Below are 14,594 nucleotides of genomic sequence, written 5' to 3'. Positions count from 1 at the left end.
GAATCCATACTAAAAAATAGTTTGAAGGGTTATTTTCGCTTGAACTTGGAGTGAACTGGAACCACTATTTTGAAGTGTTTATGGAACCTAGGCTGGGCTTGATTTTTATCCCTAGATAAAACCAAATTGAAAATTCATATAAACAAGCTAAAAGAAGACTATGTCAGTGAGATTCTACACAAAGAGGAAATATTTGTGCTTCTGTCAAAGTTTGCTGTCACTAACGTTTTATCAGAGTGTCAAGGCTGAAAATGGTGTCTCAGAAATCCTAGATCTGTAATTCTGGGTGAGGAATTTTATGCTAAGGCAAGCAAGGCAACACATTTAAAAATCCAACATGTTAATAGTCCATTTATTTAAACAAAAGACTCTTCTACCATATGGAGGTTACAAGAGAGATTAAAACAAAATGGATGAAAATTAATCATAAGTAACACAGATCTTTGCAGAGATATACTCCTGCTGAAAAGGGATCAGGCCTTTAAACCTGTTAACACATCTTCTATAAGGCAAACGAAGACATAAACCATAATATCTCTCCATCTCACATGATCTCTCTCTCACACACACACAAATTATAGGAAATTACATCAAGCCATTGGGCGCAAACCTAATGCCAGAGTACACAACAGCTCACACAGTGATGTGGTTTTATGAGTCTTGACAACATGAGAAGTGGGATCCAGTTCTGCATCTGTAACCTACCAGCCCTGATAGATGGGAGAGCTCCTGGTTAATCTCTCATCACTGCTAGTGTTACCTTCAGACAACATGCTTATAGCCTCATCAGTCTGCTGGCTGTCAGTTGTCGATATCTTCTTTGACTCATGGATGTTGCTTTGGTAGTTCACTGGTGAGGGATAGGCATTTTCTCCCACAGTTGATGAGGACATTGATTCCCAGGCTATTTCTCTTTTTCTCCATTTCAGGTCCACTCTCCATCCCGTCCAGCCATAGAAAGCCAACGTGAAGAGGAAGCCTTGCATCGGATTAAGAACCCCCTAGGAAAGAAAAGTGCAACAGGAGTTATGCCAGTTAGGCTCCATTTTCAGCTCTAGCAAAACACTTTGTATGCATTAACAACTTCCTTTTGACGGAACGATTGCCATCTTTAAAATATGCTATTTGCATGCAGCTAAAGATGTACGTTGTTCCCATTGCAGACACTAACAAATTGGAGTGAAATACCATGACATGTTGTTCCAATATGCTGTGGCCATCCCAGTGAACAGTAAGCACCAAACAGTTTTCTAGCATGAATTTTAGCTGGTCAGTACCCTGGTGTGTTTTAAACTTTCCCCACAAGCTCTAGACATTTTTATTCACAAAAGCAAATATTACATTTTTTACTAGAAGCCAAGTCAAATATATGAGAGTAGACACTAGCACACACAGACAAGTTTTTTTAAATAGCAGGAATTGATCTGTCTGGAATTGCTGCAGATTCCTGAGCCAGTGAAAATGTCCATCAAAGTGGGATGGACAAATAGAGAGACACCAAAAAAGAAAACCCCAAGTGATTTCCAAAATAAGTGTCTCTGTTCCCAGTGCAGTGGGATGCTTGGCAAGTAAATGGTTTTAGCTGTTCCCATTTTTCTCACGAGAAAATAGCAAATTATTTTTACAGGCAATTTTAAAAAGAGCTCAGTTCCTAGACCTGAGCTCTTGCTCTCCAGGCGAGCAAGAGCAAGGCCCCTGTCACATGAATGTGTTCACTCCTTGTCAGAGGAGAAGGTTGTATCAAATCAGTTGCATCACATAACCCTTCAATGCGAAAACACTCAAGGGCTTTACACAAAGCATGCTTAGGACTTACAGGTATTTAACAGCTCCAGAATAAACTCGCTTGGAAAAGGAACCTGCAATATCACCTCTGAAAAAACCCTCTTCAAATATTCCAACAGGAGAAAAGAGGGTAGGGTACAGTAAGAGACCAGCATCTTACAGATAATTTTGGTGCATTGCTTTCAAGATTTTTCATGTATTTGTCCCCAAATAGTTATCCAAATGACATGACATGGTGCAATTATTCTTTATAATAAAGAAAACCCTAGTTACAAACAGAGAATTACCAGAAAATGCTCATTTTATTGGGAAACCTTCAGGAATCGTGAGCTAAAACATTGTAGCTTGCATTTATGGCAGAGGTTAGCAAGGTTAGACTATTGTAGTGGTCTGTTCTGTATCTTAAAACGGGTAGCAATCACTCACAGAGAGAATGCATACTCCAGCAAATGGGAGAAAAAGTTGGCCTTGGGTACATTTTTGGCAAAGTTTATATGTGAAAAGTATTCCCAGTGACCCCTCCTTCCTCTCTCTTGCTTTCTGCTTTTCTTCCTTGATTTTCAGAGTGTTTATATCCTCAAAAATCATAAACCACCCATTACATTGGTGCTGTTCCATCAGTCTTATAAAAGTGATTTCTAGGACTAAACAATGTCACAGCTGACTTACCATTATAATCCATGTGATTAGTGCAGCACTTCTGATGTTTTTCAGGGGTGTTTCATTGATATCTGGCTGCATTTCAAGATAGAACAAAAGGCTCTCATTGATGATGTTGGATGACCAGCTATTGCAGGAGTAAAGAACAAGACAGTTATATATATATGTATGTATATGTAAAATATGCTTTACCTTCAAAATATAGAAATCAGGATCACTAGTAAGGAGATTTTTTTTTTAATGTTAAGTCTCAATCTGAAGGGACGAGTAGGTCTCTGAGATCTTGATCAAAAATCAGAGACTTACCTACTAGCCCAGGCCTAGTCAAAGAAGTCAATACACAAAAAAATAACTTGATCATTTGAGCTTGCTGCAGAACAGTACATTGCAGGGTAAAATTGAAATGATGAACAACCATTATCCATGTTGGGAACATCATGCATGCTGACTTCTGCTTGCATCTTAAAAGGATAGGGCTCACAGATAAGGAAACCAAATATATGCATACATGTTGTAAAAGGCTGCAGAAACTCCAGATGGAGTTAGGATTTCAGGGCTAGATTACAGCAGACTTTCAAAATGTCTGTAAAAAAACTACAAAACAAAACAAAAGTTGACTTTAAAACCCTTGAAAATGCCATCAAATTTTTGGAATAAAGTTAATTTCTGTCACCAAAGAAAGATGAACATAATCAAGCCCCATCCTGTGGAAGAAACTGAAGATATTCTACACTAAATAAAGGTTATAACAAATGGTTGTAACTTCTTATGACTTCTAAGCAGTCAGACCAGCGTTTCTTTATAGTTCTACTGTAGCTTCAGAAAGGAAACTATCAGCATTCATGTCATACTTTCTAAAGAGGTTTATATATGTCCTTCCTGCAATTATGTTTTTATCAGTGTAAAACCTCTTGGTCTCCCCTCCCAAATTCGCAGACACCTCTTCCACCCCATGTTGACCCAACCTGCTGTCCTTGACTCACTCGTTTCATATTTGACTCCTGGGATGGAAGGGAGTCTTCCCTAGGCTTCTGAGACGGGACTGCCTCAGTCTTTCCCTACAGTAACCTTTGAGAGAGTTTCTACACTCTAAAGTTTATGTTTTATTAGGAGAACAAAATCCAAAACTAGAGCTGTGATTTTTTTTTTTTTTTTTTTTTTTTTTTTAATAGGAGAACCCAGAATGAGACGAAATGGAAATAAGCAAATGTCCCCACTGTGTCCTTGGGGCATTGGTCCTCTATTTCATGCTTGCTCACAGACCAGCAAGCTGGCCACCATTCCTCAGGTTGCATCGCACTTCTGTGGTGCCTCTGGGCTCTTTCTTTCCACAGCCCTGGAAGCCTGGCTAAATCTCTGCTCCTCATTATTTCAGCAATTTCCAGGCAGCCATGCTGCAGGATCTTTCGCTGGTGTCTCTCACCCCCTCCCCTGCTGGCTACCCCACTCTTTTCACTAGAAACCTCTCTCCCAAGCCAAATGGACTCTGTTATTGCCCAACAAAAGACAATCATTCCCCTCCAGAGCACTCCACTATACAGCAGCCAGAAGATAAAAAGGCAGTCTTTCTCCCTGCTCTGCCTTTTAAAGCAATGTAACATGCATTAATGTACCTGTGTACAAAAAAGTTAAATAGTTGTAGAGACTACAAATGGCCAAGGCATTTCACTACTCCAGGACCATTTCCTTCCTCCTGTTGTTGCTTGTGTTACCCACGTAGGCAGTAAACACTTCACAGAAGTGACTGCTTCTTGCTAGTCATTGCACAGATCCTTGTAGAGTAGATCACCACTCCTTCTGGTGCCTTTACTGCTGTGTGATGATTGTGAGATTGCAGTAAAAAAACATTTTCTCCAAAAGCAGGCCCTATTTCAGCACAGTTTTGCTGTGTGCATCCAGTACCTCCAGTTCCAATTACCACTGCAGAATCTTTCACACTGGATGGTGCTGCTGGAGCAGAAGCACAAGGATCTGGGGATGAAGTGTGTACCGTCCCTCCTTTCCCCACTTTCCTTGTTCCCTCCCGCCTCTCCTCCCTATCTCTTTCCTGTCCTACCCCAAAGTACTATTTTCATGGAGGAAGCTGGAATACTAAAAAAATATTAAATGATTTCGCACACAATCATATGGAGATTTCTTTTCTGGCATATAACCCTGTATTTCCAGTCAATACCCATGCATTTTTCACACACTTGGGATCTGCAGACCACAAGAGATGGCTGCATTATATAATTGTAGTCAGGGCTGTGAAGCCAGTCTTAGAAAGATATTTATTGTAGGTTTTCAGTGATGTGTTTGGTGACAAGTGGCTCTGAGAAAAACTTGACTACAGAAAAACGTCTATCAACCCACAGTGCTGGGGAGCTGCTGTTTCAGACAGCTTTAGTCTATGCCCAACCTTTTCTCTTTTTTTGCTATTGTTTCATGGGGCTATTGTTTTCTTGTTGGTTAAACATTTTTATCATTTCCTCACAGCCTTGTGATGCTACATGAGTGATTCAGCTACTTTGTGAAGTAATTTAGAACTACTTCTTCCTTAGACACCTTCCCTTCCAAGCATAAAGACAAACAAATGAAGCAACTTATCAGTCTCTATTCTTGTCCCCGACACTCTCCAGCTGGGAAAGAGGCAGTTTAAAACAAAATAATGTACCTCTTACCAAATAACGAATACCAGCATAATTTTGAAGAAGCGGATCTGGATCTCTGTCCCCAGACGTCTTTCATTCTCTGTGTAAATCCCTTGTCTCCCTTTCAGTAAGGAGGCAACTGGAAAGTATACAATTATTTTCATTAATATATGTGTATCCTGTTAGTTATAAGCTCAAGGATCCAGAAGATAGATGTCTGTAAAGAGGAAACAAAGGAATGGATGCATTTGTCTCCAGCAGCAGTTCAGAAGCTGGAAGGACCATCATCAAGTGATCCCATATATAGCCTAATACTAAAGGAAAATAAGTACAACCATTATGGATCCCTAAAATGAGTGATATCCCACTAGCTGATTTTTCTTTTCTCAATTCCACTGAAAATAGAGAATAGTATGGTGAACATACTTGTCCTTTATAACAAAACATAGTACTTACAACTTCTGTATAATGTGTGATATATTTATTATGTGATGTTCAGACTAAAATAGAAATCATTTTATCCTGTTGTGCACATTATATTTCACGGTGCAATTGATACAGCATTGGCTACACCTCTAAAACTTGAAAGTGTAATGTCAGCAAAACTAGACATGCTGTTCAGATATCACAAGGAATATACATATGCACAAACACAAATATACTCTGTGTATTTTCCCATAAAAAGAGCAACTTTTTATAGGAAAAACTTTTTAAAGCAACAACTGTTCCTTTGAAAATGAGTATTACTGAGAGACGTGGGATAGATGGGATGAAGACTGAACTGAAAATACAAGGTCTTCTGTTGCTGTTTCTATATATTCAATGTATAGATGATAAGTATGAATTCAAGTACTGCAAACATCTAGTACTGCTCATATTCCATGCAAAGAATGCATTGAATCTGTGACTTTTTTTCAGTCTCATTTCTTCAAAGCACTGGATAATAAATGCCAACTTCAAGACTCCATCTGTGTTGTGTACAATTCCCATTTATTTCATAATTTCAGAATCAGGAGTGACAAAAATCTGATCATATTTTATTATTTTCTTAGCTCCAGGGCTGCCAAGAAGTTAAATCAACTATCAGATCTTGACAACATTATCTTTAAACCAAAATAAATTATATTCCAAAGTCCAGGTTGGTACCAATACTACAGCAGAGTTAAGCATCCACTATACACTGCTTCAAATATTTTAAATCAAGAGTAATTTAGTAACATAGAAACATCTTTGCCTGTAGAGCTTTGATTACATCATCACATTTTGTGTCTAGGGCAAATTTCCCACCAAGATGGTATCTTCATTTCAATAGGCGACTCCCACCCTTTGCTATATCTTTATGATTTAATGAGGAGTTATCCTGCATCACTGAATACACAGACATGGCTTTTTACAATATTGTTACGTTGCTAAATAACACATACTGATTAATGCGCTGGCCATTAGGAACATACCTGCTGATACTGTCCTCCTAAACAGGATTGGGTTGACCACCAGCACTAGCAGGAGTGGGGCATAGGTTGTGATGTAATGTGGGATTGCATGCTCCAAGCCATTTTCACAGCTGAGAAGAAATCATTAACAGCTTACGCATATGCATTTTTTTTTTCCACAGCTGACAGTTCTGGCTATTCTATCTATGTCACCTTTAACTTAAAAAAATACAAGGAATGAAGCAAAGAGATGTTAAACTTTTCATTCACAGACCTTCACCACCAGTTCACATGGGACACAAAGTTGATTTTTAACATGCACTGTCTGTGCATTTTTCTCAAATTTAAAGGAACAAATACAAAACTAAAACCAGGAGCGAGAGAACAGTGGCTCATAGTAGAAGGTGTATCATAGTCCTGTAGCATGCCCAAGTGCCCATATTGCCTGGCATATTTCTTCAGGGCCCGCTGAAGCCCAGGCAGGTATTTCTAGAACATGCACTGACTCAGTGGGACATGCTTGTCAAAGATCAAAAAAGTTCAGCATGCAGACATCTGTCTCTAAAGCTGACCGAAAGACATTCAAATGACCAGAGAGCACTACGATTTCTCACTCTGTTCCAGAGCCCTGCTTACCTGGAGAGAGAAGGGTAGTAAAGCAGTGCGATTCCCTCCCCGCAGAGCATCACGGCAAGGCCCCATGTCATCATGTGGTACAGCACAATTGTACTGCAGGCACCAAACAGGACAGGCATAATTAAAGATACCAAAACTTACACTTTCCACACTGCAATATAAAAATGAACCCTCACTGAAACAGAGCTTTACAGATATAAAATGGTCCAGAACCACGCTGACAGTCATTAAACTAAGGAAAGCAGGTGCAGCAAAGGGGGCCCTTCAGAAAAAGGATGAGCTAAAGTGGTTGTTCAGGCTTGCACACAGAAATCCTGTATCCTCCAACCTGTAGGGTGGAAAGCCTTTCCCTTACCCCCAAAATTCAAGAAGGAGCCCCTGAATCCATTTCTCCTGCAGAGAGCAAATTAGGGGATTAAAATTTAAGAATGGAGCTGAACAGTCAAATATACCACCCTTCTGTAATTTGCAGAGAATTATGTTTAACTTTCAGAATTAGATACTGCTCCCATTTTAGGGAGATTCAGATCTGTGGGTGTAGGAGGTCTTTTGTTGTTTACCCTGATCTTAGAATCAAGCCCAACTATACATGATTTTTTTTGGTTAACAGGGATGGGGGAAGGAGGTACATCCCAGCTGTTTCAGACTAGAACCATGGGACTTCACAAAATCAGGCTTATCCTCCATGGGCTGAAGTTAACTCAAAAATCCCCATTTTTATAACATCTGCCAGATGAACCATGTCTCCAGTACCCGATTGCTCAGTATCATCTGGGAACAGAGTCACATAATTCCATGTTTAGCAGTAGCAACTGAAGATCATTTTGCCCTTCTAACAATCAACTTAGAACACCTTATATGTTCTGTCTGGCATTAAAGCATGGTACTTGCCAAAGGGTTTAGGTTCTCATGTTACAGGCATTGCAGAAAAATGTATAGTAAATACATATTGTTCTTCTTAAAAACTTTACAAATGTGATCAGAATCATAATAATGACAACACTGAGAAGTGGATAAAATAGAAAATCTGAGAAAGAAACCTGGAGAATAAACTATATGAAATTCAGCACTTTCCCCTCCCACTTTTTATTTTCATGATAACATTTTGCTGCAAGAATCAATTTCAGGTATGGAGTAGGGACAAAAATATTTATCTCACTGCAATAAAATTTATAGAGCTTGATCTGCTCCCTATTTCCCCAAAGGTTAAATGAATTCAATTACATTTAAATTCCAATTGGACATAAACAAATCAATATTTGAGCATTGTCCTGGCAATTTAAGCACATATCACACTGCTAATCCATATCATGACCTGGTAACCATATGAACATCACATGTTTGTACAAGCTTTTACACTTAGGTAGTTGCAGACAAACATGGACATACAGTGTTGGAAGGAAAATGACAAATTCAGAGCATTAACTCTGGTACCTCAGTCCAGCTGATCTTCTCACCACCAAGTAAGAATCAACGGCATAGCAAAACAACCACCAGAAGCCAGCACTATATAATAGCTGGATCCACATCTGCAGGGAAAAAAATGCCAAATGTCACAGCTGCTTCTCAAGTACCACTGGGGACAGGGGAGGGACTCAAACCTTTAGCCTGGTGATTTCTTCTTTAAATGTGTGTATTTTCCAGCTGAGATTATGAACTATGAAATCTTACTCAAAATCACAGGAACAGCATTGCTGTAGCCAACAGGTCAAGTCACAGGAAAACTGAACAGCATTTGCTTTCACAGCTTACTCTGTTGTTTAGAAAACCTGTTATTTACCTCTCCGGTCCTAACCCTCAATGTCCTGAGTGAAGCCCAAAGAAATTTATAGTGAGGATATTTTAATTTTAGGTTAAAATGTTAGTAGTTTCTCAGTAGCTGAGGCATGAAAATATAACTGAGGTCAGTCATCACCACAGTGCGCCTATGTGTCGTGGGTTCTGCAGGGGATGGGCGTTTTCTCCATGCACAAGAACTCGATTCAGGGAACTGTTATTAAGAAAAAAAGGTCATTACAAAAATATCATTCACCGTCTGGAAAAATTATCCATACTGAACACCCTGACTGATTTCTTCAATAAAAATTGAGAGGAAACAGGTTCAAGATAAATTCCACAGCATTGATGAGCTATGCGTGTTTCCCATGAGCTTATATAAGTGATCATTCTTTGACACTGTTTATAAATTGCAAATTTCTTCCCCATAGGAGCTGTCTCTTTGTAATAATCTGGAACTATTTTAATATTCAGATTACCTTTCCTCCAAGCCCTCTTTCAGTTCTTATCTGAATATCCTTTATCATGGCTCCATAGTAGCATCATCTTACAGCTGGAAACCAACATACTTGTTACTAAGCCAAGTGTCACTGAATAGAGATCTACCATTCCTTCCTCCAAAAGGCGAATCAAGCTGGGAAATATTTCCTTTTACCATGGGTGTAGACCCTACTTGTAGTCCTTTGCGGCACGAATTATTCAGTATTTAATTCAAAAACCATGACATTTTCCTAGTGCACAGAAGCCAGAAACTGAAATTCCAGTCTTCCTTCTAATGCACTTTACCCATAGCACTCAGCATGTAACTTCATCTGCACTTTTACATATTCGATGGGGCTGAAAAATGCACAATTTACTATACATACACATACACATACAAAAATAAACTGTGGGGTCTTTCCATGCAGAAAATCCAACATAGACAAGACTGTCTCCAAAAATAATATAAATCAGATGCACTTAAAACCAAAATCATCATATACTATTTCACTTCTTAGCAAAATGACACATACTGCTACAGTGCCTGAGAGCCTACCTCTCTGCAAACCAGAGGGTGTTATTCAAAGGAGATGCCTAAAGGCCTCACTGTTGGGAGTTTGCATTGGCTTGTGGTTAAGTGAAATAAAACAATAGTACTAAAAGAAAAATAAAACAGAATCAGAAACATTTTATTAACTCACACGAGAATATGTTAGGGGAAGTGAGTGGAAGAGGTTTATTTTTCATTCCAATATAACTAAATCTAAATTTAGCAAGTGATTCAAACTACAGCACTTTGCTGGAGCCCAAGAAAGGGAAAATAAAAATTGTGCTAGACTGCTATGCTGCTTACCATCTAACCTGAGATCCAAATGAAAGTCAAACAGTCTTTGTCACTGTTTAAAAATACTATTTTTTGTGTTAAGGGCCAGAAAGTGAAATTTAAGACATAGGGAAACATGTTTTTTGAATAGAACATTCTTATTACAAGATATTGATGTCATTGGTTTCCTTTTCCTCAAAGAAAAAACCCAAACATTTGCATCTAATAAGCAAAACTTAAACATGTGTGATGAAAACTTAAACATGAACTGAGAATCAATATACGAGTACAACTGATAATTTGCTTCTATGGCACACTATCATGTCTGAAATTGACATTATATAGGCATATAAGGTACAGTGACTTCAATTTGGCACATATTGTTTTATTTTAAACCTACTGGAGCTGAATAAGTTTGTTTACATGCAGCATATCCTCTTCTGTATTGTAAACTTTGAATTGTAAAGCTAATACTGTTATTGCTCATGCATGAATTCACTGGGCAGCCTACATTCCTGTTGAATTTGGGTAAAATGGTGGTCTGGCTTATTTGTCATTCTCCATGTTTTGGTAAAAAACATGGCCTTTTTTCTTGTACAGTAAACTCAAATTATACGTCTCAGTACTGTGATTGCAATATTTGAAACTGAGTTTTAATCTGCACTTTTGGAATGCATTTACACTTTCTTATTCTTGTGTTTTAATCCAGAAGATACTTTAGACTTGGCCAGATGTGGTCACCGAATGGCCATATAAGCAGCAGTCTGACCTACAATCCCACATGGCAAGGACAGACCTTCTGCCAGCAGCTTTGCGTCTTTGAGTATATCTATCCTGCAGTCCCTCTGTGTCCAAAATACTCACTCATGCTGCAAAAGCTAATTTGAGCTACCTGAGTTGCTGGTTTCAGTTGGTCCCCACTGCCACCACGCAGGCTGTAATTTCTGCTGGAGAAGGTGCACAGATACCCTTGTGCTATGGGTGTGACGGAGCTGCCAGGGCATTAACAACGCTGCACCAGCACAAACCAAACTGGTGGTTTCACAGCCCATTTGGGATTGTTTTTACCCTTATGCTCTCGTATCCCCAACTTCGGTACAGGTGCACCCTCCACTATCCCAGCACTCCTACGACAAGCGAATACTACAAAACACTTGGGACAAAAAATGCTTGGGACCAGTCTGACCTGCACTGCCCTGCATCTTCACGTGCACCATGCAGCATCTAGCACCCTGCTCCAGGCTTTTGGAGGGAGGCATGAATGCACTTGCAGGGGTGGGGCAGAAGCTGAAACCATCAAACCCAGGCTCTGACTCACAGCTGAATTTCCTTTTGGACACAGTGGTTTGCCTTTCAGACTCCCCACGCAGAGGGACTGTCAACCAGGAGGAGGAGGAGGAAGCGAGGACAATCTCTGTACCTACCGCGCTCCCCACACAGAAAGCAGAAGGCCACATGTCAGTCCCGTTCACCACAGAAATGTTAGCTATGAAGCCTGGGAAGCCCAGCCATACACTTGATCTGAAGATCATACCTAAAGAAAAAACATGTATTAATGCTTTGAATCTGCTGGCGTGATTTGAGTCACATGCTTCTCCCCAGCCACATATTTCACATCGCAGCCCAGATTTTCTGCGTCCAGAGGAAGGCTACGGCTGCAGAGGAGCACAGCAGGAACAACTGCACCATTTAAACATCAGTGAATTGCTCAGGGAAAGCAGTCCCAGGAGTCTGAAGCTTCTGGGACTTGAAATGTTATGTAGATTAAAATCTCACTTACAGATACTGTCACACACTTCCCTAAAATAAATTGTGTAGCATTTAACAGATTGACATAAACCAGTAACTAACTATTAACAATTTTAGTGGCGTATATTCATATGCTAATGTTCATTTCTCTATAATACCTTATTGCAGTAAAAAAGTTACTTCCCATTTTTTGCTGTCTTCGTTTTTACAAGCAACTCTTTTCCTCTCTGTCACAGGACTGAACAAAACAGGGCTCTGGAATTCGGCAAGAACAATACCCAATTTTTTAAATGAACTTACACTTTGTTAGTGAGATTTTTCTGGGCTTGCTTGAAATAGGCATTAAAGCATCAACATATAGCAGAACAAACCCACCAGGTTTCCCCCCAAGAGAAAACCATTTGCAACCCACCAAAGTGAGTCTAATTCAAAGACGATGATGCATAAATAGTTTGAGTTTGCCAGTGAAATAAAAAGGGAGAAAAATAACTTTATCTATTGCGGGCCTCATTTGACTGAAAGGACCTTTTCCAGGTGAATACACACAGGTTTTTTACATATTCTCTTTCTTTATTCCCCCCTCCTAGTTTGTTTTAATATTGGTACTTACTATATACCACGAGAGAACTTGACTAAGTACAGAATGGGAAAAGACCTGAAATCCCACTCTGTCTCCAGGCAGGGAGAGAGACTTACAGCACTACTTCTATTATCTAATGTGAGGAAAAAAATGTTATTGTAGAAACAAACTCATCCTGTATTTCCATAGCGTTTATCATGGTAATTTATACCTAATTTGGCAGTAAACACCGTAGACTGATGGGACAGATTTAGACACATTAGTTTCACTTTGACTCATGAGTTTTGTTTTATTTTCTGTTGTTTTATTCCTCCAGCCTATCAGCCAGGGGCTGGGCAGCAGGTTGTCCTTGATAAGGAAGCTTCATTCACATTTCAAAAGCCTGTGTCTAGCATAATCTGCGTACAGCTACAATTCAAACTCATTTGCTGTCGATCTGACATGCCCAGAGAAGTGACTGGCACACAAACAGGACGGCAAACTTGGTCTGAGAGGATTTAAAGACATATAGGAAGTGCTTTTCAAATGTAGTCCTAAGGCTTGGCTAAGTGTTTGATGTCAGCTTTAGTTTTAAATGTGCTGCCTCGCCTCCACTTTTATGCTTACTCTGAGAACCAGCCGCTGTTCTGGATTTTAATTTGTTTTAAAGCAGAGATTTTGGTGTAGATTTGTCAAGAGTTTTTACTTCTAAAATATATCTGTTAAACAAGACCTTTCTCTGCCAAAACCCGTCATTTTCTGATCTCACTTAGCCCAAAGCTTCTTGTGAATACATACAGCATGTTTCCCCAGAAATCTCTGTTGTTCACTCACCAGCTTCATTTGGCTGTGGTACCTCAGAGCAACAAGAGCCCCCTACAGCAAGGATGAGGGACATTAAGCTGGCACTTACCTAAGCCACCAAGGATGTCACAAATGGAGATAAGGAGAAGGATGGTGGAAGAGGAGGAGGCTTTGGGCATCTTCCGTGGGCTCTGTCCCTTCTTCGGCAGGAGCTGCAGGATGGTCAGTAGCAGACTGACAGAGGCACTGCCAATGCAAACTCCGCAGAAGACTTCAGGCTGGAAGTTCATCACTAGTTGTGTAGCTGCATCCCGGTTTGGGCAGCAGTAGGTTTCTAACCTGGGAGAAGCCATAAATTGTCCGGCTGGTGGAAGGACTCCAGGAGCAGAAGAAAATGCTGTTGCCTCCCCAAAGCAGCGTTGAATTTTTCTTCACCCTCCCCATTAGTCCTTGGTGGTGAGAATCACGCGATTAATGGATCATGTGCTGCTGCTGCTGCTAGAACTAAATCCCCTAGAGCTGCCTTTCTCAGCCTCTCCTAGCAAGATCAGATCCGAACAAGAAAACACAGTGTAATCTGAAACATGCCCCATGCTTGCTCAGAGCCATTGGCAACAGTTCACTCACATATTTCTGCTTGTACAGTGTGTTATACAGGAAGACTTAAACTCACCAGAGCATTGAAGATGGTTTAAAATAAAAAAAGGATGCAGATACTAAAGGAAAAGCCTTACATTTTAATTATGTTTCTTTTTAGCCCCATCCCACATGGCACCCTTTAATTACTGCAGATTAACTGAAAAGATGAGTCCAGACACAAGCAGTCCCAGCCTTTACAGGGAAGAGCAGGGCTATAAATCCACACCCTATGCCAAATCTAAATTTTAGTGATCCAACCCACCCATCTCTGTAATTAAAATTAGAAAAATGATATCCTATCACTGTAGAAAGAGATTACGTTTAGGAAGACAATATTAACCTCATTGTATTTAAACCGCAAGCACAAAAAGTCTTTTCAGTCTGTACTGTCTGCGTCGAATCAGCTTGACATGGAAAATTCCAGGACTTTTGATTTCTCAATAATATTTTTCTTTTTTTTTTTCTTTGGTAAGAGTTTAATATGAAAACAGGAATTTGACCTGCAATATTTGTTTTTACTTTATAAGCTAGACAATATCTTTTAAGTCAGGGGTCCTATTAGATACAGCAGCAGATATTCACAATCATAAATACAAAAAGTAACTCTCCCCTCTCAGCTG

At 39.7% G+C, this 14,594-nt stretch overlaps 1 protein-coding gene across 1 annotated transcript; it reads right to left on the bottom strand.

The window, feature by feature from the left end:
- Positions 1-323: 323 nt before the first annotated feature.
- On the bottom strand, positions 324-14,346 carry GPR143 (G protein-coupled receptor 143). The gene is made up of 8 exons (XM_074860938.1): positions 13,445-14,346; positions 11,648-11,757; positions 8,579-8,673; positions 7,145-7,237; positions 6,530-6,639; positions 5,106-5,214; positions 2,455-2,572; positions 324-1,001 (listed from the first exon to the last, which is right to left on the bottom strand). Exons 1-8 carry the CDS (start codon positions 13,686-13,688, stop codon positions 702-704), a joined length of 1,179 nt encoding a protein of 392 aa, XP_074717039.1. The 5' UTR covers positions 13,689-14,346; the 3' UTR covers positions 324-701.
- Positions 14,347-14,594: the final 248 nt, after the last annotated feature.

This window comes from Strix uralensis, chromosome 2, assembly GCF_047716275.1.
Source record: "Strix uralensis isolate ZFMK-TIS-50842 chromosome 2, bStrUra1, whole genome shotgun sequence".
In the NCBI taxonomy this organism is placed as follows: Eukaryota; Metazoa; Chordata; class Aves; order Strigiformes; family Strigidae; genus Strix; species Strix uralensis.
Note: the sequence above shows the minus strand (reverse complement) of the source record. Positions and strands in the feature narration are given on the sequence as shown.

Bases quoted from the DNA above. Each gene is read 5' to 3' on its own strand.
- GPR143 (XM_074860938.1), bottom strand. From the start codon at position 13,688: ATGGCTTCTCCCAGGTTAGAAACCTACTGCTGCCCAAACCGGGATGCA. The intron at 6,640-7,144 runs GTAAGCAGGGCT...ATTTCTTCTCAG, and splicing joins TACTACCCTTCTCTCTCCAG to CTGTGAAAATGGCTTGGAGC. The intron at 2,573-5,105 runs GTAAGAGGTACA...CTCCTGCAATAG, and splicing joins ATGCTGGTATTCGTTATTTG to CTGGTCATCCAACATCATCA.